The sequence below is a fragment of the Neolamprologus brichardi genome, chromosome 9, assembly GCF_056152115.1.
Source record: "Neolamprologus brichardi isolate AB-2024 chromosome 9, ASM5615211v1, whole genome shotgun sequence".
Taxonomy (NCBI): domain Eukaryota; kingdom Metazoa; phylum Chordata; class Actinopteri; order Cichliformes; family Cichlidae; genus Neolamprologus; species Neolamprologus brichardi.
The window spans coordinates 30,048,518-30,075,755 of record NC_142112.1 but is presented as its reverse complement, the minus strand read 5'-3'; the positions used below and the strand labels follow the sequence as shown (position 1 = coordinate 30,075,755).

General features: G+C 41.5%; 1 protein-coding gene across 1 annotated transcript in view; it reads right to left on the bottom strand.

The window, feature by feature from the left end:
• Positions 1-20,569, bottom strand: part of arhgap21a (Rho GTPase activating protein 21a) — a 103,209-nt gene extending 82,640 nt beyond the window's left edge. The window contains exons 1-2 of the mRNA XM_006799234.2: positions 20,190-20,569; positions 19,246-19,501 (exon numbers count right to left, since the gene is read on the bottom strand). Of these exons, the coding sequence (XP_006799297.2) occupies positions 19,246-19,323 (78 nt within the window). The 5' untranslated portion in view covers positions 19,324-19,501; positions 20,190-20,569. The remainder of the gene's footprint in view (positions 1-19,245; positions 19,502-20,189) is intronic.
• Between the last annotated feature and the right edge of the window lie 6,669 nt (positions 20,570-27,238).

Here is a 27,238-nt window from a genome sequence, read left to right as displayed (position 1 = left end):
ATTCAATTCAATTTCGATTCAATTTTATTTATATAGGGCCAAATCACAACAAAGTGCAAAATCTATTTAGGCAGCCACTAATATACCTCAAAGGCCTGGCTAAGTAAACTGTATGGGTGGGAAAACACTACCTCGTATACAATGTACAGTATTCATGTACATATAATAGTCTATCAACCTGTCATGAAAGACAAGACAACAGTGATGACAATGACAATACACAGTAACCTGACAGGACAGGAAGTGCTGACTGTTGCAGCCTTGTCAGTTTTTACCTCAGCTGACCCTGAACAAATAATAAAACATGTCACAGCAGCATCTAGTTTGATTTACAGGCTGCAGACACATATCTGGAGTTCCTGGGTTTCCGTGCATTTCAACAAATCACTCTGTCAAGGAGTGTCACCGACTGCAGCCAAACACTGCTGCTGCACGTTTACAATCTGCACGTAAATCCCTAAAATTCAACAATTTCAATGAGAAATAATGTCACACAACAGCAGAATTAAATCACTATTAGGTCAAACACATGCAGGATCATCTGCAGCAACAAAACAACACACAGAGAAGCCATTTGGCAGATGGATCAGGGACTGTGAAGGAGCAGAAGTAAACGCAGCAGGTCTCCAGGCCATGATGGCCACACCCGGGCCCAGCTGGAAACGATAAAGCCTCGCGCTCCTCATCTCTTTCACTCCATCTCTGGTCCTGTATTGTTGCCCCTTCTCGCTGCTCCTGACAGCAACTTTAGATCTCAATCTCTAATTTTGTGTCTCTTTCCCTTTGCACTTCCATTCCTTTTGTCTGCTCGCATCGGATGGTTTTCCAATCATCTGTGGGCCCCATATTACAGAGCGGGAGTGTCCACTGCATTCTCCATCACCACAGTAAACACATAGTCAACCAGTGAGCCACCCTCTCTGGCATGCACAGGCCTCTTTTAAAAAAAAAAGAAAGAAAAGAAAACACAGAGCGAGAAACAGATGGATGTCGTTTGCGCGATGAAGACAAACAATGGCAGTGAAATAGATTTTAGACTGCCAAAAAAATAGCAAATTTAGCCCCATCGTCCTCTTGTGACCTCCCCTATGACACTGTCAAATTGGTTTTGGTCGCAATTCATTACTGCTGATTAATAAATCAGGGATCAGCCAATCTCTGACATGCTATCAAAATGACCATAGGTGTGGAAGTGCTCTGAATGCTAATGCAATATCATCTCATCAGCATGAGAACAAAGCTGTGCTCACAGGCTGAGTGATAGGGGACAGAGGGCATCATTATCACTGTAAAGCCTGCACTGTTTGTGCTGCCTGCCAATCACGTGCTCTGGCTTTGGACCGGCAGCCAATTAGTGCTTCGTTTACTGCGATGCCTCAGGGTTGTGTGAGGAAAACACGAAAATATTCTGGGCTCACCATTTTATGGAAGAGGAGAGAAGGAGGACATGGTGGGGGTTTTAATGCTTTAAATTACATACTGAGAGGGAAAAAAAATCATCTCAACTTATTAATTTATCCATCTCAGCTAAATCAGCCACTGAGGAACAAGGGTTTCATGGAGAGGGTGACCGACACACACCAGTGATCTATAGATTCTCTGTCAGATGGATTATCACTCCTCCTCTGCCCGTCTTGTATGACGTAACTGCTCTTAGCAGGCTGCCTGAGTTTAAATATACAGTGTGCATTTACAGAAAACAAACCCACACAAATAAAAATCAGTATAATCAGCATTTCTTCTCCATCATATGGGCGATATTAACAACATCACCTCAACAGATCCTGAGGGGCAGGCAAAAAGGCCAGTGTGCAGTGTGTAAACAAAACAACACCTTCCCACAATCACACGATCGCACATACATGCATGCTCACACAGCTCCACCCACTGGCGACGCTCCTCCCAGCCCTGTCTGCATTGCACCAAAGAGAGCTGCATCTTGTCCAAGCAGGTTTTTCACCCAAGCCAAGGAGTCTTAGCAGCATCCAGACACGTCCTATTCGCATCCTGCACTCTGCCTCTAGGAGACTGTTGCTCTTGATTAAACTCAAAAGAAGAAAAATGGTCTACGCTTTCAAGGATGAGGCGTTTGCTGGTTTTGCTGATTTTTTTCAGCTCCACAGAGACCCGTAGAAACAGCATCCCTGTTTGTTTTTACGGCAGCACTAAGTACATATGTCGGCAGGATTATGCGTCTGTGTGGTTGCGTGCGGAGGGGGAGTGAGTGAGGGGGTTATTGTGGCAGTAAGGGGTGAATCAGCATTCTGTTCACGCCGCTTTTCACTACAGCTGCTGAGGACTCAAAACCAAATTTGCGGCAGTTTGATGCAGCAGGAGTAACACCAAAGGATGCAAATGTTTCCTTTCTTGGTATCAAACGTGACCTAATTTTGTGCGAGAACAAAAAAAGTATAAGTCGATTCATGATATTCTGTTACTTTAGGAATGATTTGATGTTGCTAGGCTGTTTAGCTGTGTTTTGTGCTCAAATGAGCACAATTGTGTGCCTCCAGCGAGCACTGCTCGTAACAAAACTCTGTTAAAATGCTTCTAGTGTCATCTCCAAGGTCCATGCACCCATAGATAAACTATTTTCACACACAGGGTTTTGTTACAAGCAGTGCCCTTTGCATGTAAACATTAACCAAGTGGCTCCATAGTATAGTGGTTTACACATTTGCCTAACAAGCAAAAGATCCTCGCTTCAGTTCTGGGAGGAGACGCATATCCCTTTGGGGTTGTTTCAGGAAGGGCATCCTCTGCTAAATCACACACCCAGAGCTACCTGCTATGGCAACCCCTTGTGAATAAGGAAACAGCCAAAAGTGGCTTATATTTCCAGTATGTAAACATTAACCTGTCTCAGTGGGAGGCATTGCTTAACGGTTTCATGCCTCAGTACGCCCAATGTGGTCCAAAACTATAAGCGAGCAGTTTGGGGTTGGAGGTAATCTTCGAAGAATAGCTGAATAGTTTTCAGTGAAAATCAATTTTTTTTACTGGAAATGTCCACTACCACTTGTTGAGCAGCACTTACTGTTGATTAATTATTTATTTAAGCAATAGTTTGAAATATTACCCTTTCAGCCCTAACTTTTTCAAAGCACAAAACTGTCAGTTTCAGCTTGCTTACCTCTATCAAACAGAAAAAGCAACATGTTTTACCACTTCAAGTCAACATCTTTCACAGCTCACTGAGCTCAGCGGACTATTGAAACCCCAGCAGAGACTCCTATGGTGGCATGTGGACTGCACTAGGCTAAACACATCACTTTAATACACAATGTTGTCTTCCACAGTGTCTTTTATCCTATCTTCCATCCACAAGATGATTGCCCTCCATGAGCCTGGATCTGCTGGATGTTTCTTCCTATAAAAGGGAGTTTTTCCTTCTCACTGTCTCCAAGTACTTGCTCATAGGTGGTCATCTGATTGTTGGGGTTTTCTCTCTACTTTTGTAGGGTCTTTAACTTACAGTATAAAGCGCCTTGAGGTGACTGTTGCTGTGATATTGTGCTATAAAAAAATATAATTGAAATTAATTGAACTGACATTTATATCAGTTTAATAAGACAAAAACAAAGCATTTTTGTGGTGTACAGTTCTGCCTGAGTGCTGCTACAGCCTACTACCAGAATATTTTCCTTTTCTAGCTCCTAGCTCCTCAGTTAGAGCCATGAAAAATGTTCTCTGCTGGGGATGAGTATGAAAATCCACTCTTACAAAATTATGTGTAGCAGTAATGTCAACAACCCTCCCACCCTCTCTTTTAGTGTTATTCTGAATACCAAGTACAGTCAGTCCATCACAGAAGGGCACATTCAAACCAAAAACCTTTGGTTGAACAACATGTTTCCTTCAAATGTGTTGCAATGCTGTGCAGCAGGATTTGAGGATTTGTTTTTTTCTTCTTTCGTGGGAGTGTCAGAACAGAAGTGTTACCCAATCGGCAGCGACGTATACACACACATATATATATATATAAACCCACAGATATTAACCTAGAAGTAAAGGGGATTAGCTCCCAGTAGAGCCTTGTTTGCATAACTTAAGTGCTGTTTAATTTAATTAAATGTTTTCCTATTTTTTTTTCTTGAGACTGAATGCAGCCCAGGTGCTGGAAACCCTAGATACCCCATGATGGAGGTTTTAATTCTTTAAATTACTTACTAAGAGGAAAAAAAAATCATCTCAACTTATTCATCAATCCATCTTAGCTCAATGAGCCACTGAGGAACAAGGGTTTTATGGAGAGAGTGACCGACACACACCAGTGATTTATGGATTCTCTGTCAATCAAATCTGTATCACTTCCAAAAAAACAGAAATTATATAAAAATCATCAAATACTGAAAATGTCAATATTTTCACATTTTCAAATTATTTTCTTCTTCTAGTGTTGATGACAGAATGCTAGAAAGTCTCAGAAAACAATTGATTAGATGTATCCTCCACCTTATGATCTAAGTTCAAGGAATCAAATCCTTATGAATGACTGATTTTATGCCTGAGACAAGCACATGATCAGACTATATCATCATGAGTGTTCGGACATTTCAGGCTGAAAAAACGTAGTTTAACAGATAAACAAGTCTCTCTTTTTTTTTCTTTTTTTTTTTTACTGACATGCTCAAATTGTCAAGCATAACAGTTCAACATAATTCAAGAGTAAAACCTCAAGCATCAAACCAAATGAGCAGACAGCTATGCGCTTCTTCATTAACAAACATAAAGATTTCCCAGAGGAAAATGCATGCCACAGAGGCACATGTGCTAGCATGGGGCTGATTAAAGTTCTGAAGTCTGCTCGGAACTGATTTGAAAGTTTTATGACTCCCCTTCCCTCCCTTTTTCCCGCCTCATCTCACTGCCCCTCGGCTGCTTTCATATGCTAATGGACGGCCAATTGTGCGGGCCAACAGCCTGGAATTCCTCTCCACAAAGGAGAAATGGAGATGGAAGGAGAAAGGAGAGAAAGGGACAGACGGACAGAGAGAAAGACCAGCCGACAGTGGGCCGACACACATCAGACGCTGAAAAGGGGTTTACTGCAAGACCACACGAAGCCAAAAAAAAGGTTTTCTGCTCAAGTGTATGCCAGTTTAATTATGTTTAGAGCTATTAACTAATCTGCAGCTTCCTGCTGCCATTAATTAATTAAAACCTCAGCCCCAAGAAGTAGTCAAAGTGCATTAACATACCCAACACTTTGAAATAAACCATCGCATTTAACTTATTATTAATATACACAAGGATCTGCTGTTTAGGAAAATCATTTTACTAATACTACTAAAATAACAATAAAAATACTAATAAAGCTTCATGGAGCACTTGGGAAGCCCTTCCTCTGGTTTTGGGTGTGGTCCATCAATATGGGGATGTCAGAGAGGGCTTCCAACACACCAACAAGAAAAGCCATCCCCCCACGTGTACAGCTCAGAGCCAGAGGCATCCAAACAAAGACAGTGCAGATACACACAGCGCCCTTACATCCAGCCAACCACCTCACCAACCCCTTAGAGAAAAGAGAGCAGGTGGGCCAATTAGAGTCCCCAGGGTCCCCCCACCCCCCGATGCAAGCAAGGCCCTGTATAATTGCTTTCCTCATCGATGAATTATTAATTCTAGTTGCTCTTTGAGGTCTTTTGACAGCGTAAGGTCGTGACAGTGTGCCCCCATGACACATACACTCTCATGTTTAACCCCCGAGTGCCATGTCAGAAGTACTCCTCAGACCAAAGTGAGGTGAAACATCCAACCAGCCAAGGTGGAACTGATGCTACCTACGACTGGTAGTTGCTTTAGTTTGTATGCATATTAAAAGAGACTTAAACCTAAAGACAAGAGTAACAGTTTTTACTCATAACAAGTTTGAAACTGAAAAAACAAAAATAACACTATGCTGTTTGATGAAGTTTTTTGTTTTGTTTTGCTTTTTTTATCAACATCAACACATCTGCATGATGCTAATAATCTACCAGTCTGTTAGCCACTATTAGCATAACACATGCTACAGTAAATCTTTGATTTAACTATTGGAGGTGAGGCTGCTCAGAACAAAAGAAAATTATAATGAAGGTTTCTTTCTGTTGCCTAATTGGCCTTTGGGGTATAATTATGCATGCAAAGATGACAGAAAAATCAAACCCTGCTTAAAAAAATCTGGAAATGATTTTATTACAGTGCTGCATGAAACATATTTGTTAGGCATCAGATATTTTTTCTAGTAGTATAAAAAAAACATAATTTCAAAACAACATATATGACCTCGACCTAGAGTCCAATCTGGATGAGGACCCATCGGGTGAGCTTTGCATGCAAGTTTGACTAAATCCTTCCCAATACTGTAGGAGGAGTAGCAATGCATGTGAACTGTGGACAGATGGACAGTGGGACACTCCCGGGATACAAATGGGAGTTTGGCCAAAACCAGGATGTGTTTTTTACTGTGAATCTTGCATCTTGCGAGCCACAGAAGGTTTACAGCAGCAGTGATTATGTTCATCTTCAAAAACACTGATACAACTTTTTAATCTTCTAACAGCTCTGATAACCAAAGACTCTCTTTCCTTCATCTTGGCTCAAGTGAATCTCAACAGGGCGGGCTTCACGAAGGAGAGTAATCAATCTTTTTTCCATGATAGTTGGACCCCAGGAAGCCAATTGTAATGTGAAAATAAAATGTGATTAATTGGCCTAGTCTTAGTTGGAGTTAAGGTGCATTGTTTGGTGAAAAAAATTGGCATTCGTGGAATAAAAACGGCAAACAACCATAGTTCTGCTGGAGAAATTCTATTTCTAAATGTCCATCACAAAGGTTACAGCACTTGTACAAAGGTCCAAGTAATGGCCTCTCAGGAGGTTTTCATATACATAACACTCCAGTAATAAGTAATATATGGAAACAAAAAGAACCAAAAGTAGGCTATATTACCAGCTACTCTCACTGTCACACAGCTGGTCAACCGTTGGTTTCAGGGGGTTACAGATGACGCTCCCGTATCCAATGCAGTATAGAGGGGAGGTTGAAGGAGTTTCCAAAATTATGAGTAGATCTAACAGCTTTAAATTAACCCCATCTGGTGCCTGAAAAACTTTCTTTCACTTCTTTATTTAGACATGTGACTGATAAAACACAATGTTTAAACAACATGACATTAATTTCGAGTGTTATCTGATGTATGAGTGTTTAATTCAAACCTGTTAAGAATAAAGCAATCCCCCAACCAAATAATAACTTTGAGATAGTCTTTGATTATTTGTTTAACTTGAATATTAATAGTGCCGGGGCCTCACAGTTATTGGTGGCAGTGTTGTTGATTCCCTGGCTTCTCTCTCGTAGTTTCACACCAGGTGTGAGCCTGTAAATATTTTATGGAGCCTCGGTGCTGTGCTACTGGCACACAAAGGCTGTTTTCAGCGCCCTGGACAGCAGCGGCTCTCTGGAAACAGAGGCCTATCAGTTCGGCTTGGGACGCAAACAATTTTCAGCGCAGCTAAAATTAAATTAGGGGAAGGGGCAAGCCAGAGAGCAGAGCTGCCACATTGCTCAACACGGCAAGACTTCTTTAGTCCTCACATCAGGCATTCCATGGCAAAATGAAAAAAGGGAGAGGGGAAAAATGCATGAAACAATGAGCTGTCTGTGTGGGTATCCAGTGAAAAAGCCTAAGAGGCATGTCAGAGATATGAAGGGTTTGTTATGGTGCCAAGTTGACTTCTCTGCATGTAAAGACAGATGGATCCAAACTAGATAACACAGAAAACAGCATTGTATGGACGAGACATCCATATTCATATACTTGGATGTCCTGGCGCTTACATCATTCTCTCAACATAGGACGACTTCACCCTTTACTAGACATCCCACCCCCATTAAAGAGTAAAAGTACAACTTCCTCTAGATTTCAGCAGCCAGGCTTTGATCCTAAGCTAACCCGATAAGTTTATTCTTCACTTTTGAACACCAATCAAGAGTATTTTTTGCATTTACAAATGAGCCCGAATCGATGGCCACCGCCCAACGGTAACTGCCGATAGAGCTAGCAGCACACAGACTCAGCTAAACACCTGGCATGTGCTCTCAGATAGCTTGTAAGCTCAGTCTGCATGATAACGTTGCCATAAATTTGGAAAATGCCTGTTTCATTTGCTGCTTCAAGCTAATTAAAAAAAAAAAGTATTAAAAAAAAGTTGTTCAGCATTTTTTCAGTCTTTTTCTATAATTTTAAGGTTATTTTGCTTTCCCCAATAGCTATATAACAGTGATATTCACATTATCCCAACACCTTTGCTTTAAAATATGTGCAGCATTATCTTTCCACCTGAATTTATAGAATCAACAAAACTTAAATTAAAAAAAATGCAAACCAATGCAAGAAAACACTCATCATCATAGCTAGCCAAACACTAATTGATGCAAAAAATGTACCACTGCTCCCAACTGGGTCAGTATTTCTCTTATCGCTCTTATCGTATTCAATCTAGTTTCTCCTCCAGTCCTTCCAGTAAGTTGTGCTGGACAGAGAATACTTCTTATTAAATCACTTTGTAAGACTGATTTTATAAAATCAAGTTTAGCGTCGAGCCACCTGAGGCTACACGAGGCACTCTGTCTGCAAGAACGGGGACACTCAGAGGTCAGCATGCCAAGCACTCCACAGTCTCTAATTCCACACTGCACTTCTGAATGAATGCTGGCTATTAATACCCGAAATGTCAGGGATGCCTTTGCTGGAGAACTCCAGAGAGAAACAGGGGCCAGGGAGGAAGGCGAGTTCGTAAAGAAGAGTAAGGAGAGGTGACTGATATCTGCAGGTCAAAGTAATGCTGCTGCATGACTGCTGCAATAGGAATGACTCGCGTAAGGGAACTATGTTAGTCTGATAGCTAAAAACAGCCTTACAGCAAGATGGCTCTAAATATTGTTATAATACCAAAGAAAAAAGAAAAGAGAGACTGACCTGATTGCTCCAGGCGCAGTACAGATCACAGATCAAACTCCAGTTGTTGTTAATCATACAGTCGAGAACTTTAAGATGAGCCATTATCACTGAAGAAACATGAGCCGCCCAGACACCTGCCCCTCAGCTGTGCCCAGCGGCACCCTGCTGGCACCGTCGCTACTTCTTCTCCACCCCGGAGAGGCGAGTGCGAGGAGGCGAGAGAGAAGCATCAGCAGAAGGGTACGTCCACGTGCCCATCTGCAAGCCCAGCAGGTACCCTGTCAGCTGTGGCCATCGCCCCAGACACGCTTAATGAACAATATGTTAATGATTCAGACTGCACAGAAACTCGGGGGATTATCTTAGCATTTAAATGAAAGAAAAAAGAGAGAGGAGTTAACAGCATGCTGACCGGCAGCGGCGACGCCTTAAAGACAACGCAGAAGGATGCGCCTCTTCTTGCTATGCGCCTCTGCGTTTTGCTAGGCTCTTTTTGATGTTCTCTGTCTCTCTTCCAGGCTGGCTGTGCCTCCCGGTGCTCGTCTCTGCAGTGGTACCAGGCACAGGCAGCTTGAGATTGAGAGCGGCACAGGATCACTCTTAATCTACATGCATCAGGCCACAATGCAGGACAACCAAATGATTACCCTCCTCTCTTCCTCTGCCTCCTTAAAAGTCTCTGTCTTTGACTTGATCCATATCTTCCTCTGCAGTCTCATACTGAAGCTCAATTAAATGCTTGTAATACCTAAACGGGGCTCAAGATATCCTGCAAGAAAGTATAGTAGGGAGGCGCTATGCAGGCGCTCTGCCTCAATCTGAAAACCTGAGTGATGCTGCACTTTGCCGGCAATGCGGGACGCTGTGCAGCCTGAGTTATTTATTTCATTACTCTGCAAAAAACTCTTCAGACTCCCTGACAAAAGCCAGGAGGAGTGCCGCAGCCCCCACCATCACAGAGCAAAGTCTCACCTTGCTCTCTTAAGTAAATGAGCGTCCAGTTTAAGACTTCCTCTCGCTGTGGGATATCAAAGAAATCAAGCTTTTAAAAGAAAGAAAAAGTATGCAGTGAATCATTTTAATATGTGAGAAGACAGAATCTGCAAACTACTGGATGCCAGTAAACAGCTGCCTGGGACTACTTATGTTTCTTCCACTCCTTTGATGCTCTATGATGTCCAGATGCTTGTGACTGTGACAGCCTGCTTCATCAGGGAGATGCATTAAATCCACTTCAAATGAGAAACGCCATAACTACAAAGCAGCCTGAGGTGGGATTTAAAATATTCATACATTTTTAATAAAAGCTTCTGTTTTTTTTCCTTCTCTAAAGATTGCAAAGCCTGAGCAGGAATTATAATTAAACGTGGGCAAAATTCAGAATATGTAATCCATAAAATTATCGTGCCCTAATTTGAAAATGTTCAACTTTTGAGTGACATCTGCACACACACAAGGGGACAACAGTGAACTGGCACCAACAGCAGCAGCAGTACTCCTTTCATATTTTTAAAAGAAGAGTGAGACAGCTTGAGTAATCATGCAGACATGAGACTGTGTCAGGTCAGGAGGCTACAAACACAGTCTGGCCCAAAAGGTCAGCCAAGGCCCCACACTTGACCGGAGACCATACATGGCTACCCAAAACTCAGTGCTCACCAGCTCGGGAGATGAACACTCACTGGCTCTTCTCTGGGCTGTAGTGGTATTTACCCACCTAGATTGCTCTGATATGAGTTTCCCTTTTTCAGGTATATCATCTACAGAGATGTCTACTAAACTTAATTAAAGGGGTGTTCACTGTGGGAGTTTGTGGTGAGCAATTTCATATAGGAACTATTTTCATTCTATCAAACTACAAAATCAACCTGTACCACAGTTCAGACACAGTAAGTACCTGAAACTGCAGTTCTTCACCTGGCCACTTGAGGCTTGCTTCAGTCACTGACATGTTAAAATGCTCACCATTACACCAAAGCATGTTTATTATAGCCTAGTATGAAAAACTGTTTAGATCTATATGGATAGCTCCCTGCTGTAACAACTATGCAACATGTGAATTTACTTATAATAATCCATGTGGATTTTAAGCCTAGCTTTAAGCATTTATAAAGTGTGGCCAGTGTGTGCCAGCACAGTGTCCTAGGTCTCAGTACACTGTGTTTGCACAGTCTGTGCCTTTTAGAGAATTTTATTGTAATTATGTGACAAACATTACAGCTTATTGAGTCGTAACATTCATCCAAAAAAATTTGCTTCAGTTCCCGTGAATTTCTTAGTCTGTTACTTACCATTAATGACCTCTATCTGTGTCTATACACTGCACCCGTACTATTTATAAATGTACATTTTTAACCAGTTGCAGTGACTCTAGTAGTTATCTTAGTACCTCACCCTCTCCTCCAAATATGGTCACTTTCAGAACAAAAAGCTAATATGTAAATAAGGATGAAGTCACAGTGGTTATCTCTATCTTTTATAGGCAGTCGATGGCATATAGCTGTGAGGAGAGGCTGACATTCATGCGAGTGACAAGATGTAAATGTAGATGTTTGGTGTGAAGCCTGCAGACTGGAATTAAAACATGCATATTTGATACTGTGAAATTGCTTCTTTAAACTTACAGCTAACTTTACCTCCAGAGGATAGGCACCAAATATGTCTGATTAGCTTAAAAAAATAACCACATGGGTGGAGGGGGCTTCTGTCAAGATGCTCAGCAAGACAAGCCAAAACATCACATAGAATAAGTCAAAACATGATGTCGGTCAAACCGTCCAGCTGTCTGCAGACTTCCTGGCGAGATTAAGCACGTCAAAGCCGATGTTTTGACATCTTACATTTAAAACAAAACACAACAAAATGCTTAAGAAGTCAGGGGGATTAATACAAGCAAATCTTCAACCAATATCTTCAACAAGGACTCACTGTTCCCACAATATCTAAATCTAGGCCAGGCAAATCTAATAAAGTGCATCATTCCCTGGCGATGTTTCAAAAAAGTGAAATTACCTCTTAAAAGGCATCAAAATGTTTCTGAAAAATATTCTGAAAGCAGTTTGTGAGAGAGGACTTTGCATCAGTTCAAGTTTCCTTATAATAGCAGAATTTGTTTTAGATTTCTGGAAATTAAAGACATCACGTAAGTCCAAATTATCTCATGCTGGAATAATTTAAAGCATAAAATGCTGAATTACTGACACACAACTGTCTAAATAACATCTAGACAGTAAACCGCTGTGACATCATGCAGCACCATGTGGCTCCAAAACTCCCTCCGTCACACGCCAGGAATAGTCTGGTAAAGAGCAAAAGCATGTGCCCTCCCCCCACGATGAAGCCAATATAATCCAATCAATTGTGAGTTATGGATCTCGTGGCGCTCTCACGCAGGCAGTGCCACACGACCTCGCGTTCAAAACAACACACAGCGCATGTGTGTTCCACGGATGTCCACGTTACCTCAGTTCACTGACGGAAAATAGATGAGGCCATCAGGAAGAGAACGCCATGAAAGTCACGAAAGGACACGAGGCTTATTGAGACAGCAGATGGATGAGGTGGGTTATTAACATCAGTGGAGAAGAGTTAATATACATCAAAATTAGCATTTTTATTCAGTCCAAATTCATCCAGATAGCTAATTTTTATAACTGCTAAACAGAAAATGCAGGTAAAGAAATCCCAAGGAGGTGGAGCCGGCGATCCGCTAATAGGAAAGTAGGTGGAAGTGCCTTTAGTCAAGAAACTAAACCCACCTCCCCCCCAAAGAACCATTGTGCTATGTGTCATTAATTTGTGTATGTGAGTGATATTTGAAAATTGTACTTTCTGTACTATGTGTTCAAACTCAAACCTCAGACGCCAGCATGCTGGCTCAGGTTTAGTTCTGCTTGGACCAAGATGACAGTAAGAAAGTCGTTATTGAACAAGAAGGCTACGACAAATTAAGCCATTTGGTAACCTTAGTTTCAAGAAGCCAAACAAGAAAAAACAGCTGCAAATCAATTTGTTTTGTTAAGCTCTTTCAAAAGTTATTGAGTTATTGTGTTAAATAAACATGACGTCAATGGTGACCAGAATAATCGGATTATGACTTGTGCTGTAAGAAATGAATAAGTCTGGAAAAGCACTGCCTAAATGCAGCCGATTTTACCCTGTGTAATGACTTCAAACTGCTTGTTCTTTCAACCTAACGTTTTAAGACTAATTTAGAAACACATTTGCTATTGTTTGTTTGTATAATGTGAAAAATGGTTTCATTGATTATTATTACATTTTTGTCAAAACAAATAGCTGATCAATCCACTATCTTGTTACCTAAAAATCCATCCAGCTGTCCTCCTTCATTTCTGAAGCCAGGTCATGGTGGCAGCAAGCTTAGCAGGGTATTCCTGACATCCTATTCCCCAGCAACACTTTCCAGTTCCACCAGGTGAACTTGAGGCGTTCTCAGGTCAAATGATATATATATATATATAATCTCTTCAGTAGGTTCTGGGTCTACCCCGGGGTCTCCTCCCAGTTGGGCGTGCCTGGAAAACTTCCAAAAGGAGGTGCCCAGGAGGCATCCAAACCAGATGCCTTAACCACCTTACTATCTCCTTTCAACATGAAGGGCCTGGGCTCTGCTCTGAGACTTCTATCTGACCTCCCCACCCTGTCTCTAAGGCAGAGGCTAGCCAAACTTCGGACCTTTGTATTTGCAACTTTATGCTTTCGGTCATCACTCAGCTCTCACAAACATAGGTGACGGCTGGAACATAGACGCTCTGGTAAAATCGAAAAAGACACGTTCCGTTCAATCCTCTCTTAACTAAAACAGTCCGGTACAATGCTTTTATTAATGATGACATTACACCAATCCGCCAGCCCAGCTCATGCTCCACCTTTTCATCAGTCATGACTAAGGCATCCCCAGCAGCCAAAGGGTCATTCCCAGCTCCTTCACCTGGGGATGCCACAACCCACTGGGACCACTTTTTTCCACCAAAGACCCATGGTCTAAAACAGCGGTCCCCAACCTTTTTTGCGCCACAGACCGGTTAATGCCCGACAATATTTTCACGGACCGGCCTTTAAGGTGTCGCGAATAAATACAACGACATAAAACTAGTACCGGTACCGAAAAAAAGAAGATTTATTCATAACACACGTGAAAAGACCCAGGAAAACCGAGTTAACGATAAAAACAATAACAAAATAACGCTGAAAACTGATAAAAACCCTGAAAACCATACATTTCACACCTGAGCCTCAACTCTGGCGGCCCGGTACCAAACGACTCACGGACCGATACCGGTCCAAGGCCCGGGGGTTGGGGACCGCTGATCTAAAAGGTTCCCGTGTGGCCTAGCTTTGATTAAAATTATATTTAAGGCTTCAACAAACCAAAAACATGCCATATTTCCCCAACTGTAAATTAGAGTATTAAATCGCAGAGGTTTTCTAGCATTAACTGTTAGCTTGTCATTTAGTAACTGTGGTCAAGAGTTTCTACCAGCAGCGTGCATCCCGACAGTCTGGCAGGCCTGATCACCACTATAAAGAAACTTTAAAAAAAACATAGAAAACAACAGGCAAATATTATGACTTCATACTTATTTGCCTGTTCAGTTGACATGCTTCCATGTCTCTCCTCTCACCCACCATGTGCATGCAGAACAGCACTTGCACAGCTCACCTATTTGTCTTGTGTCACTCAGTTAGCATTATAGCAGATGAAGAGTGCTCCAGTATGTTCAACATTAAATATACTCACGCTGACCTCACCAGTTCCACTTATTTTTCTGTGAACAACTGCCAGACTGCGATCAAGAAGCTGTGTTCAGTTTGGTGTTGTACACTTTAAAGGCCATATTAAATAAACCTCCAACACCTTCCAGCGGCTTCTCTGCCATCCATTCATGAAATCATTCCTTCATCAGAGTGCCCTTGTTCACTTCCACTGCTGATGCTAACAGGAAATAATGTGGTTTCCTGCCAAGACCTCAGAACCCAGACTAACACCACAGGTTACGATATGTATTCTGATAACAGCCTGTTACATAAGGTCCTTTCAAAAACAAACACTGCTAATGCGCTGAACTGAAGAAGTTTCTCAGATGAGAAGTGAAACGTCTTCAAGAAACTTCAAGCTCATTAGATTACCATGACCTGGATGACTGAGAAGCTACGCAGACACTGCTAATGCATAACAGCTATATAGTATATGCTTCACTTCCAAAATAAATAATAAATGTAAGAAAAGGTCATATGAAATGTTTGCCCTTTTTCGATGTATGTGCTCCACATATTCATTATCTACTAGCAGCCACAGCGCAGTGCATTACATAATCTGTGGTTCATGAAGCGTGCAGGGTGTAGAATATGACAGGAGGAAGGAGGAGGAGTGTGAATACCGCCTTAAGAAATGTGCTATGCAGATCAACTGAGCACACATCTGAGCAGTGTATGTCATGCCCTGGGAGCCAAAGACAGAGCCAGATAGGGGGCAAGTGTTGATGGAGGTGCCTTGGGCATGTGTAATGGATAGTGTATCATGCTCACTGAGCATTAGACTGGTTCTGCTCTGCCTGTTTGCCTACATGTGCAACCCCCCCACCCAAACTCCTACCACCCCCTACCCTCCCTTAATCTTACATAGGGGCGGGGGCATCCAGGCAGAAGAGGCTGCGACACTGAGCCAATTGGCAACAACAACAAAAAATAAATAAATAAATAAAAGATGAGGAAAGGGGGGTATTTTTTTTTTCCACTGGATAAACTCTCATCTTCCCGCTTCCTGCTCCCACCCATTTGTTTCCCCCCCTACACATCCATCAATCATCTGTCTGTGCTTCTAACTAATGGAAAAAGAGCGTCCAGCGTGACTGCGGCCTGTATGGCCGAGCGGAGAAGCCTTACCGAGCGTTAATGTCACCCCCTCCACGAGAGGAAAAGATACGGGTGCGGTCCGACACACATATGCACACATATCCCGGGTGACCTTGATTTGAGTGCAGCATGCATGCAGATTTCCTTTTTTGTCTTTTCCAGGAAAAAAAAAATAGCTGGGAAGCTTGATTCCGATAAGAGATGCCAAAATATACACACATGCACTCCACTTTCAGTTTGATCGCCAGAGCGAGGGAGAAGTGGCGTTCTCAAATGGGAAAACCCTTCAAAGAGCGTGCTCCTGGTTATTCCCATGACACCTTCTGTGTGTGCGTGCGTGTGTGCGCGTGCGCGTGTGTGCTAAATCAGAAGCCAGGTCATGTCCAAGTCAATGCCTTGTTTGCAGAACATAAAAGCGGCCTGATCTACTGCAACGAGACACATTTGTTTTTCAGATGTATGTAAATCGACATCCCTTTGTCGCTGCTTTGACTGATAAAACATCACGGCCCAAACACGGTTAGATCCTTTGGAGACTTTGCAATCCATAGCTAGATATTTCATTTTCATGAAATCATATTAGGCTTGGGAGGTGACACTGAAGACGTGTCCAGCTGGGTATCTGTTTGGGGAAAAAAAAAACCCTGACTCTTTCTGTAATTTCCACAGAAACTGATCAGTGTCACATCCCCTGAACCCTAAAATGATACTGTGCTGACCAACATTCACATGTTTGCTGCTTTTAACGGCATTCGGGAGAAAAAAGGCAGCGATTCCAGTACAGTGACTCCATTTTTCCCCTCTCAGCATTCGTCTTTCCACGGGTTAAATATAGCATCGTAGAAAACACGCGGGAATAGAGGACGGGTGAAAGACAAGCATGTGGACGGGTGAGGAAGAAGAAAAAAAAGCGCAGGGGTTTACAGAATTAGTAAGGGCTATATTTAGTCCAAGAAAGAGAGCATCACCACTGCTTAGAGCACCATCACTGGTCTCCTCCTCCTCAACAAGGGATGCAATCAATGGAGAGCTGGAGAGTTTCATACATGTTTCCAATCCTTTACGAACAATTTCTCATTCTCCTTTAGTTTGGAAACCCAAATTCTTTCTTCACCAAAAGTAACAATGAAACTGAAATTTAGGGCTTTGGAGAGAGAAAGGTTTTTCCCAGTAGTAGTCATCGTGTGGACCAATTATACAAAAATGGCCATTTTAGCCTTTCTTCCCTTTTTTGCCTCATGTGTCCCAGAAAAGCAAGGCCATCCATGACTAATCGTCTACAGCACAACCCCTTCGTTCTTAGTTTGAAAGTTCGGTTGTTGCTAATCAGACAGCAACCTCTGAGTCCGAATAAAAGTCAGCACAGTAGTGCCAAAAACCTGTTATGGTGGACAATTGAGGTTGGGAGCAAAAGTAAGTCAATGCCCAGAGATGCTCATGTGCTGACTGTGAGGCTCACACTCTACAGATGGATACAGATGGTCTTTGAACAGAAGTCCTTGTTCTGCTCTAGAGATCCACCACAAACTGGAGGGTCTAACCAGAACCCACAGCAGGTGGAGAACTGCTTCATTTGTCTGTCCACAGGACATAACAGAAGCATCTAATATGATATTATTTAATAATGCATGCACACATGAGGTGCAACCAAGAGCTAACCTGCTTATATTCTTTTTGGTTTGATCTGTTTTGTTCTTCAAACAAAAGGTTATTTAGGACACACACTCTGACTCCATAGTAAAAAAACAACATTCACAGATAGTGTAGTCTTTTGCTTTTCAATATATTTTTACTGGAACTTTGAGATGTAAACAACTCAGGGCCTCAGCTGCCTTATAGCTGCCCTGCTAGCCTGAACGTGACAGTAGGTCGACTAAGGAAAAGAACACAAATAAGACAGACAGACAGTGTGGGGTGTTTTTCTCCTAATGACCCGGGCAGCTGTGTCTAAATTATCACAGAGTTGCTGCCATTGCTTTGGCAGTAGCAGGATGGGGTTTGGTGGGGGCAGGTTTAGAGAAGCCACCCCCTGGATTCTCCCTCATTAACAAGCCAAGATGATGGAGGTGGGGGTGGGAAGCTGGAGAAGGAAGAGCGGGAGCACTCTCACTAGACCCCTGGGGGGAGACAGCAGTTCATAAGCAGCCAAGCTTTAAAATTGGGCGTTTGTCTGCGGCAGGCATCAGGTGGATAAAAACACCTGCCTCGCTCATATGTGAGGCCCCGGGTTGCAAATATTCAGGTTAAACACAGGCACTGACTCATGGGTGAGTCACGGCTTCGGCAGCGAAGCAGAGGTGTGATGGAGAGTCAGATTTCAATTGTATCAACCTGCAGATTCAGTGGGCTGTCCCTGAGCATGTTACGAGTATCAGCTGTGGTTCTCAGCTGATTAAAAGCTCTAAGTATCGGACTTCCAGTGAAAAAGGAAGCTGGGAGCTTGCTGGGATATGGTGATTGGAGTTTTCCGCAGTGTGGGAGAGTTAAGTGATGTTGTGGCAAGCATTTATTAGATTGCAGAAACAGGCAAGTGGAAAACTTCACCGCTGAGACACAAGGAAAAGGTTTTGCCTCATGGCAGTTTGTTTTTACAGACAACATAAAACTATGTTTGCTGACAATCCAGCCTGATGGCCTCATTAAGATTCACTTTAAACCAAAAGCATTAGCAGACACCTCCTTTTTAACCCCATCAACCACTGCAAAAACAGTCCAGCTCTGCTAGGATGCTGAGTTACTCCATTCCCAAAGATTTATGTCCTCCATCCTCAGCTAGTACTGACACAGTAAGAGGATTAGAGTCACACACACACACAAACAGAGAGAGAGAGAGCACTGTTGCCATTTTCTGATGATGGATTAATCCAAAACATGCCACCAGTCCAATGCTGTTATGACATGCTTCAAGCCTAGCTGGTCCGAGATGATGATTATGATGATGTAACCGCTGAAGCTCTGGCGCACAAGAGGAAAAGGATGAGCTCCACAATGTGCCATTTATCAGAGTTTGGCATGCAGACACACAAAGGACCCAGTAAGATTAGTGCCGCAAGTATAAAACTCTCTTTGTGCACTTAAACAGTTGCAAGAGTGAAGAAAAAAAGATGAACCCTGTCAACCCGAACACTGAAAGATGTGCTGTGCGCTCACACTCCCTTGTTTGCCCTCTTCTTAAATTTTGCCCCAGGTTTTGTGCAAGTGATGATACCTCTATATGACAGCGCTGATGATGTTAGGTACTTTGGAGGTTTTAGGTGATGAGTTCTGACAAGTGAATCCACATGCAAGCACCTTGCACAACAGAACTCACATTGTGTCAAAAACAGATGGTCCATATGGAAGGAAAAAAATGCCCTAAATGAACTCTAATGCACTCAATAAACAGTTATATGATCAACTGCCACCATCCTGCAGCTAGTCCTACCTTGCCACATGGAGTTATGGCTCTGTGTTTACGCTCCTCATTGTCCTGGGGTGAATCACTCCAACGTGCTGCCATCATTTCATTCCAAGCCGCAGAGGGGGAAGAAGTCCTTTAGAGCCCACATTTAGGACGAGAGGAGGGGGGATTAAACCAAAGAAAGAAAGATAGAAAGAAAGAAAAAAGAAAAGAAAAAATGGGTAGGGGAAGATCCTAATCCACACCGTCTTCCTTCTTCATGTCCATCAGTGGCTCAAACCTACGCACAAATAATTAAAAAAAAAAGTTAAACTAAGTCAAGCTTTTGCAGACTTTTGCAAGCCTTTAGAAAATTACTACAGCCACTGAACGCCACATCCTTGCATTATTATTGATATAAAACAACACGTCTCTAATAGACTTTATACCGCCTTAAATTCTTACAGAATTAGTAATATGACAGTGATATCATAGCACACTGATACCAAAGTGGGAAATCAGTCAGCACCTGTCTAAAATCTAGCTCTAGTTCAATTGAGAGAGAGCTAAAAGTGAGCGGTGGCAGGTGCATAGGGGGAGTGGGTTTGTTTTCTTTATACGAATGCTTTTAATTAAAGACACACCTGAAATAATAATCTGCACAAATATATGCGCGTTAAATAAAAGCGTTATTCGTGACTCCATGGGGAGGAAAGTGCACATTAAGCCCCACGTATGCCACTGCGGTGTAAAGGCAATACATCAGCCACTGTGTATAATACTATACGCTGCTCACTCTCTCTCACACATGACACAAAGGCTGCAGAAAAGGCAACATTTTTGTTATTTTTCGGCTACTTTAAACAACAAAATCCTCCCCTGTGGCTATGAATACGGTTCCCTGTTGCCAAATACTAACCAGGCGGACGACAGGTTGTTGCCATAAATGCGAACATTGGAAAAAAAAGAGAAAAAGAAGAAACCCATACCTATTACAAATTCAGAAAATAACGCCCAAAAATATCCAAAAAAAACACACAGTCCATATTTCTGTTGATAGTAGATAAGCCTCCGTCGAGCCAAAGATGGGTTAAAAAGGCTGTCAAGAGATTACAAAGCGGGATATTCAGTCTCCTTACAGAGCTGCACTGACTGAGCGCTCAGGCTCACTACCTGTTAGGAAAAACACGCTGGAAAAAATACGGAAAACGCCCTTCAGTGTACATTTCTCCGTCAGGGAGACCCGACGAAATTAAACCTCATTCATTTCCACTCATTTGCGTGTTTCACTTCGATGTTAAATTTCTCCAAATAGAGACAAAAAAGTAACGTGTACTCCTATGTGGTCCCGGTTGGCGGCGCGACAATCTGTACATAGATTGACGAATCTCCGGACCAGCACAAAGCTCCGCCCCTTGGCCTGCCTTCCCGCTGGTGGAAACCCAATCAGGTGATCAGTTTAAATTTGGAATTTTAAAGCGGGCCAATGGAAAGCATTGTTACATAACAATTTCAGTAAAAGGTAGAAGCTGGTTCATTCTAGTTACTGGATGAAAACTATTATTTGCTACATTGTTACTATAGTATTTTATGTTACACTAAGTTTATATTCCGGTATGTACGGTATTTCTTACCCCAGTCTATGAACAAAATATATTTTTTACCCATATAATTTTTTTCTAATTAATTTTCCAGTTAATTTTTTTAAAAGCATAACATGTTGTACACACACTGAAAAATAATTTCAAAGTACTATACATACTCCTTATAAATCTTCTGATGTAGTTTTTCCGATAACACTTTTTCATTTAAACTCAAAATAAATTTGAGAGCAGAAGCTTTACTCTTTGTTAGAAAAGGGTTGTTACTATGTTACCACTTTTATATTCAAATACAGCTTCATGTTTTTACATGACTGAAATTGTCTTTTTAAATTCAGTAATGGAAAATTTAAATAAATAAATGAATCAATAAATAAAAGAGGGGCTTCTCAAGTGGTTTCCTAATCTTAAGTACTTTAGCACTTTATTTTTTGCTTTAGTGCTTTATACGTATTGTCAATCTGCTTATCTGAAAATTACCGAAGTACTGAACTCCTTACCCTCCCACCCCTTTTTAAATTCATCTTCCAATACTGATGACTAATGATCGGCATTCGTGACAATGACAGGGATAACTATACACTCACAGAATAAACAGCTAGTCATTTGCTAATCAGCACTTTATTCCTATACTGTGTCAATAAGCCATTTAAGCCTTTTAAAGCCAGCAAATGAAATCACAAGAACATCATTGTAAATACTGAGGGGGGGAAAAAAGCCTTAAGGGCTACACATATGCCGAGCTTCTAACATTCAGCCGGTGAAACATATTTGCCTTTCCATTATCAACTGTAACAGCAGTGTCCTTAACTTTATTACGGTGACATGTAGGGCATGGCAGCCACATGGGGCTCCGCAGAGCATGAAAAAACAGTGATGCCCAGCTGATCCAGACAAAGACAAAGACTGACAGTGTTCTGTTTGCTGGCTACTCCAGCAGCACAATAGAAGATAGGACAATAGGACTCTTTTCACCCATACTGTGGTGAGGTTTCCCCGGTTTCAGAGAGCATCTCTATTGTCTAAAGAGCCGGTGCACCCTCATTCAGACAATGGGGAACTTTAAAATGATTCAAGTGAGACTCTTGCATTATGTGATGGTAAACATGAGGTTCATATTCATTTAATTTGTTTACTGAACCCGTGCCACATTATTCAGTGCAGTTGACATCAAGTGTTATTCTGCATCAGAGACAAAACTCAGCTGGAGGTGGAGTATTTTCCCACACAAACAACCCACAATCTGCTTCTCCATGAATCACACGTGTGCATAAAAATTCTCCAGAAAACTATAAAATAAAACGTTTTACTGGTTTCTGTTTACGTGGGGCTTTCCCTCCACTTCGGTTACTTCAACACTGCAGACTTTGATGTTCACAACACATTGAGTGCACGCAGTTCTGTTTTTATGAATGGTGAGGACAGAGGATTTTAGATCAATGAACAAAGCTCATTGAGAGCTTGTAGAAAGTCTGCAGGCTGCTGTATTTGAGTGGGTGAAACCTCTTTCATATCTCACTGAAGCAGATAAATCTCCCCTGCATTTTTCCAGGGTTTCAAACTTTGTTTAAACATTTGAAAATACTTTCACTGCTGATTCCATCGTGCCAAACACTGCAGAGTCAGACTGACTCAGACATTCAGCAGAGAGGAGATTACCAGCTCTCTCGTGGAAGCAAAATGCTTGGCTGGATTAGTACATCACATGAAGCCCAAGTTCAAAGCCCAGCAGCGTTAGGATTAGGACAGGTGGAAACGCCTTTCCAGCACAGCATGCTGAGTGTATGTAAAATAGGTTCTCAACAACCCATGCGGCATAAACTATCTTTGGGCAAGGTTTACATTCATCAGACATGGCATATATAACTTCATTAAGGATTTTTTTAAGCTGTAGCAGAGTTTGAGAGTTTAAGAGGATGAGGATCACTCCCTACTCCAGGTTGTGTAAGTGGATCTGGCACACAGTTTGATGACTGGACGAAAGTCAGCGGCAGTCAATCTATCAAGCACACTGGACAGCCAGTCACTGAGTGGAATACAGAAGCGGAGAGGATGTTCTTTCTATTTGTGTACTGAGACACGTCAGTAAAAGTGAAGCAGTATTTTATTAAGATCCAAATTCTGTTAATTAATATTATGCATATATATAATAAATGGGTAGTACATAATAATTTATTTTAAAGCTGAATCTGCAAACATAAAGAAATAACAAGATTTTTGTGTTAATTAGTGAAATTGAAAGTTTCAAACATATTTTTCTAATCAAGCTCTCAGAAACAGAAGGTTGTGCAATGATTTTATTTCACAAAATTTTTGGTTTTTTGTTAAGCCAAAGATGATGTCTGATAAAATGAAGACAGTGTGGCAGAGCCAAAAACTGCAATTCATCTAATGGCCACTTGACATTGGTTTCAAAAGTGAGTCGGGCTCCACTGACTCCTGTGTTAAATACCCAACTTTACAGCAGAAATAAACACCTTTAAAGCCTGTAATTTTAGCCGTAATTACAATTTTCTGCTCATCTGTGTTCTGCCACTTATCCAGGTCCACGGGGTAGCTATCTAAAGTGGATTTATTGTTCATTAGGGTTGTGTGTTTGCAGTCTGCTGGCAGTCAAGGTACAGCACATCTACCTGAGGAGAGCTTTGTTGTTGATGGAGGCAGTGTACAACGTATGTGGAAAAAACACTCTTGAGGGTCAAGTTATGTGTCTGGTGTCACTTGCTTCCCTATTCTGGCCTACTTGGCAATGTGCACTTGGGTTTTTGGAGGACTACATGTGAGCATATGTTGGGTAGTGGGTGGAAATGGTGGGTGGAAACCCCTCTCCTTGCTGTCTGATTTCATAAAAAACAAATTGGTTGTGGGGTACAGGACCACAAATTACACTTTAGCAGAGATACCCAGCTAAGTCAGCCAAGACACACCATCCTCAATAAGAAACATGTTAGGTGTGTGATCACAACTGTGCAGGTTTTTTTTTATGACTTACCTGTTTAAATGTACATAATGCTTACTGCTGTGCATTATTGGCTACATGTTATTATTATCAAAATGCTTTTTTGTGTGTTTAAATGTGCTAAAAATGGTACAGAGAAGCTTGTACTCTGGTTTTGGTGAGTTAAATTCTGGTATCTTATTCATTTGTCATCAAAATTAGCATATGTTTCTGTTCTTCCATTCCCTATGCAGAGCTAGTCTAACAGACTGCTGGCTGTGTATTTATGTATTTAACAGACATGAAATGTCAACCTCTCCTCTAATGGTAGAAGAGCCAAATAATTGCCATCAGGAAAAAAATATGCCTCATCTGCTGTGCTGGTGAGATGTAAATCTATCCAGCTGGCTGTTTCTAACTACAGGCTTCATATGTCAGATGCAGGGATGTGTGGCCATTCAAACGCACAATTCCCATTTTGTTCCTTTTGTACTGATCGCAGTTTACCTGTAGCCTACTTTCTGCGGTCGTCCCCAACCTCTGTTCCCTCGACGAAGCGCTACAAAGCTGCAGCATGTGAACCCTACAAGGCTTTTTGTCCCTTCCTCCTTTCACCAAACTCTGCATGGAGGTGAAGGACAATGGCCTGCGAGTTCCCAGGGCAGCGCAGGGGGGCATTAGCGCTGGGATAAGTTAACAACTACCTCCAAGTGCTGATGTCTTATGATAAGGATACACGGCAGTACAATGGGGGTATTTGTAGCTCAGACTGCACAGAGCTCAAAACCAGACAGCTGTGTGATTTATTTGTAAGTTTTTCCTATTTCTTATCTCACACCTCTGCAAGATTCACAAACAAGAGCTGAAATCTGACTAAATCCAGGGTTCCCCTAAATATAATAGCTAAGGTGCTGTGAAACCTGAGAGTGTTTTCTAATGCAGGAGCTGAGTGCTCCAAACCTCCCAGAACTCCTTTGTTTGCACTCATTCATATTATCCAAATAGCAACTCATTTAACAGGTCATTTAATGCGGAGAGGCCTTGTAGCTGGAGACGCATCATTACCTTTGGCTTGGAAACATGTTTTTAAAATGTGAGAAAAACACACATTTGATTTTTGAATTACTACAGAGAGACGATGAGAAAGAAAAATGAATTTCCTTTTAATATATTATTTCAAGCCAAGAATCACTTCACATCTTGGTGGCCTCTACGTGAAACAGCGAACGCAGTCACAAGTTATCGGCATTAAGTGATGAAGACACAGACTAAGAGTGAACATAAACACACTAATTATTTCATCTTCTTTTAGCTGAGATGCGACCCCACCACGGTTTGTTTCAAGAAATCTTTTCAGATCTTTCGAATGATACCTCCATGTATACATGCATTCCTGTTATGTGATGTGACGGCTGTTTGCAGTTTCAGGTGATTGAGAATCAAGAGCGCTTAGCCACATGATAACACTCCCCGAGTGCTTGCTATGCAGTGAAGCGTGCTCTGGTCTGTCTGTCGATACGCACAATTGACTACCTTAGACTTAAACCTCACTATGAGTGTGTGTTTGTTTGTAGAGAAGGTTCCTCTAGACTGCAGGTATTTTAATGTGGCGAGTGTAGAGCAAGCCTTTTTCCCGGAAATCGGGAGCTCAGACAGTAAACATACATAATATAAATATGCAGTGATTCTTTGCGGCTCAATCACACTAAAGTAAAAGGCCACATGAGTAGGAAAAATTGATGGTTACCTGATTTTATTTTTGATGTCAGTACTCGCGTTGCCCAGATGTTGAGCTTGTTGGTCGTTCAACTTCTGGGCAACCAGTTTCAATCAGAAGGTGATTACAGAGTTCGCCTGGTGAGAGACAAAGTGTCTCCATTGATTATGGTATGACTCAGACTGACTGCAATCATTCTCAGACAGAGTGGCAAAAGTTTGCAAATAATTGTTGTCTCATTTTTAAATGCAGGTGGATTCCCAACACAACAATTTATGTCTCTTTTCGGTAAGGGACTCGACTCATCTGGTTGCCAAATGGTTATAATTTGGTTAAATTTCTTTATGAAAGCAAGGCTGCTTTGCACTTCAACTATGACTGGCTGAGGACTATTTTTTATGACTTGTTATTCTTTAGTTTTGAACTTTTGCTTTCAATTCAGGTTTGTCTCAGTTTGTTTCCCGAGTGTGTTGCTCCTTTTAGTTTAGTTTAGCTTTTTTTTAAAATTTGACCAAGCTACTAAACACTAAAGCTAAGGGCATTTCCTGTATGTATATATATATATACACACACACACACACACACACACACACACACACACACACACACACACACACACACACATATATATATATATATATATATATATATATATATATATAAAAATATATATATATTATAAAAATATATAAAATTTACTTTATTTAAAATGAGAGTGCTGGTGGCTTCCCATGATGCACTGTGTTTCTCTTTGACTTACTATGAGTTTATACACCACTCCTCATTTATTATTGTAGTTATTCATTAGTTATAATTTATCTTAGGCTCTCTTCCCCTTGTGTCTTCTGTCCTGTTTGCCTTCTCTCACGCCCAACCGGTCAAGGGAGATGGCAAACCCTCTCTGAGCCTGCTTCTGTTGGAGGTTTCTTCCTGTTAAAAGGTATCTTTTTCTTCCCACTGTTGCCAAGCGTTTGCTCATAGGGGTTTTTCTCTCTATCATTGTAGGACCTTTACCTTACAATATCAAGCACCTCAAGGTGACTTTGGTTGTGATATGGCGGTATACAAATCAAAATGAATTGAATGGTTTTAGTATTTTAGCACAAATATTCCACATGTTATGGTACTGTAATCTTTATGTGGTTAGGTCAAATTTCTCATTGGTGTTGGCCACATACAGTTTCCCGCTAATGTGTTTTGGCTTGAGAGTAATGTAAATGTCAGATATGACTTAAATACAAATACACATATTTATTTATAGATTAAGAAAACAAAAAATATTTTTCTTTTAGCTAAAGAATTTTTGTTTTAAAAATCACTCAAGTAACGTAACACTGAAATTACAATTTTGTAGTTTCCAGCTTTCACGGCACTTTTGTCAAGGCCGCGTGGACTCACACGGGCCAATAAATTATTTTTTCTAATTAGTCAGGCTTGTGCATCTTTGCCTTACGCTCAAAGGTATTGCAGCTTTTAGCAAGTGAAAGTAAAATCATCTACTGTCAAATGCTATACATACATCATCCTATATAGAGAAGGTCAAACTTAGGGGAAAAAAAAACCCACACTGACAGAAACGAGCAGATACAGCGTGGTGTGGAGATGCAGTACCCACTGTGTGCTGTGGGCGTCATCCGGGTACGAGGATGCCAACGTCCATAAGCTCTCTCCATCTGTCACCAGCGTCCTGTCCTGGTGGGCGGCTTGTCTTTCTTTTATTTAACACTTTCTTTGTTGCTGTGTGAATCTCATCAACATGCAAATAAAGAATGAGGCAATAAC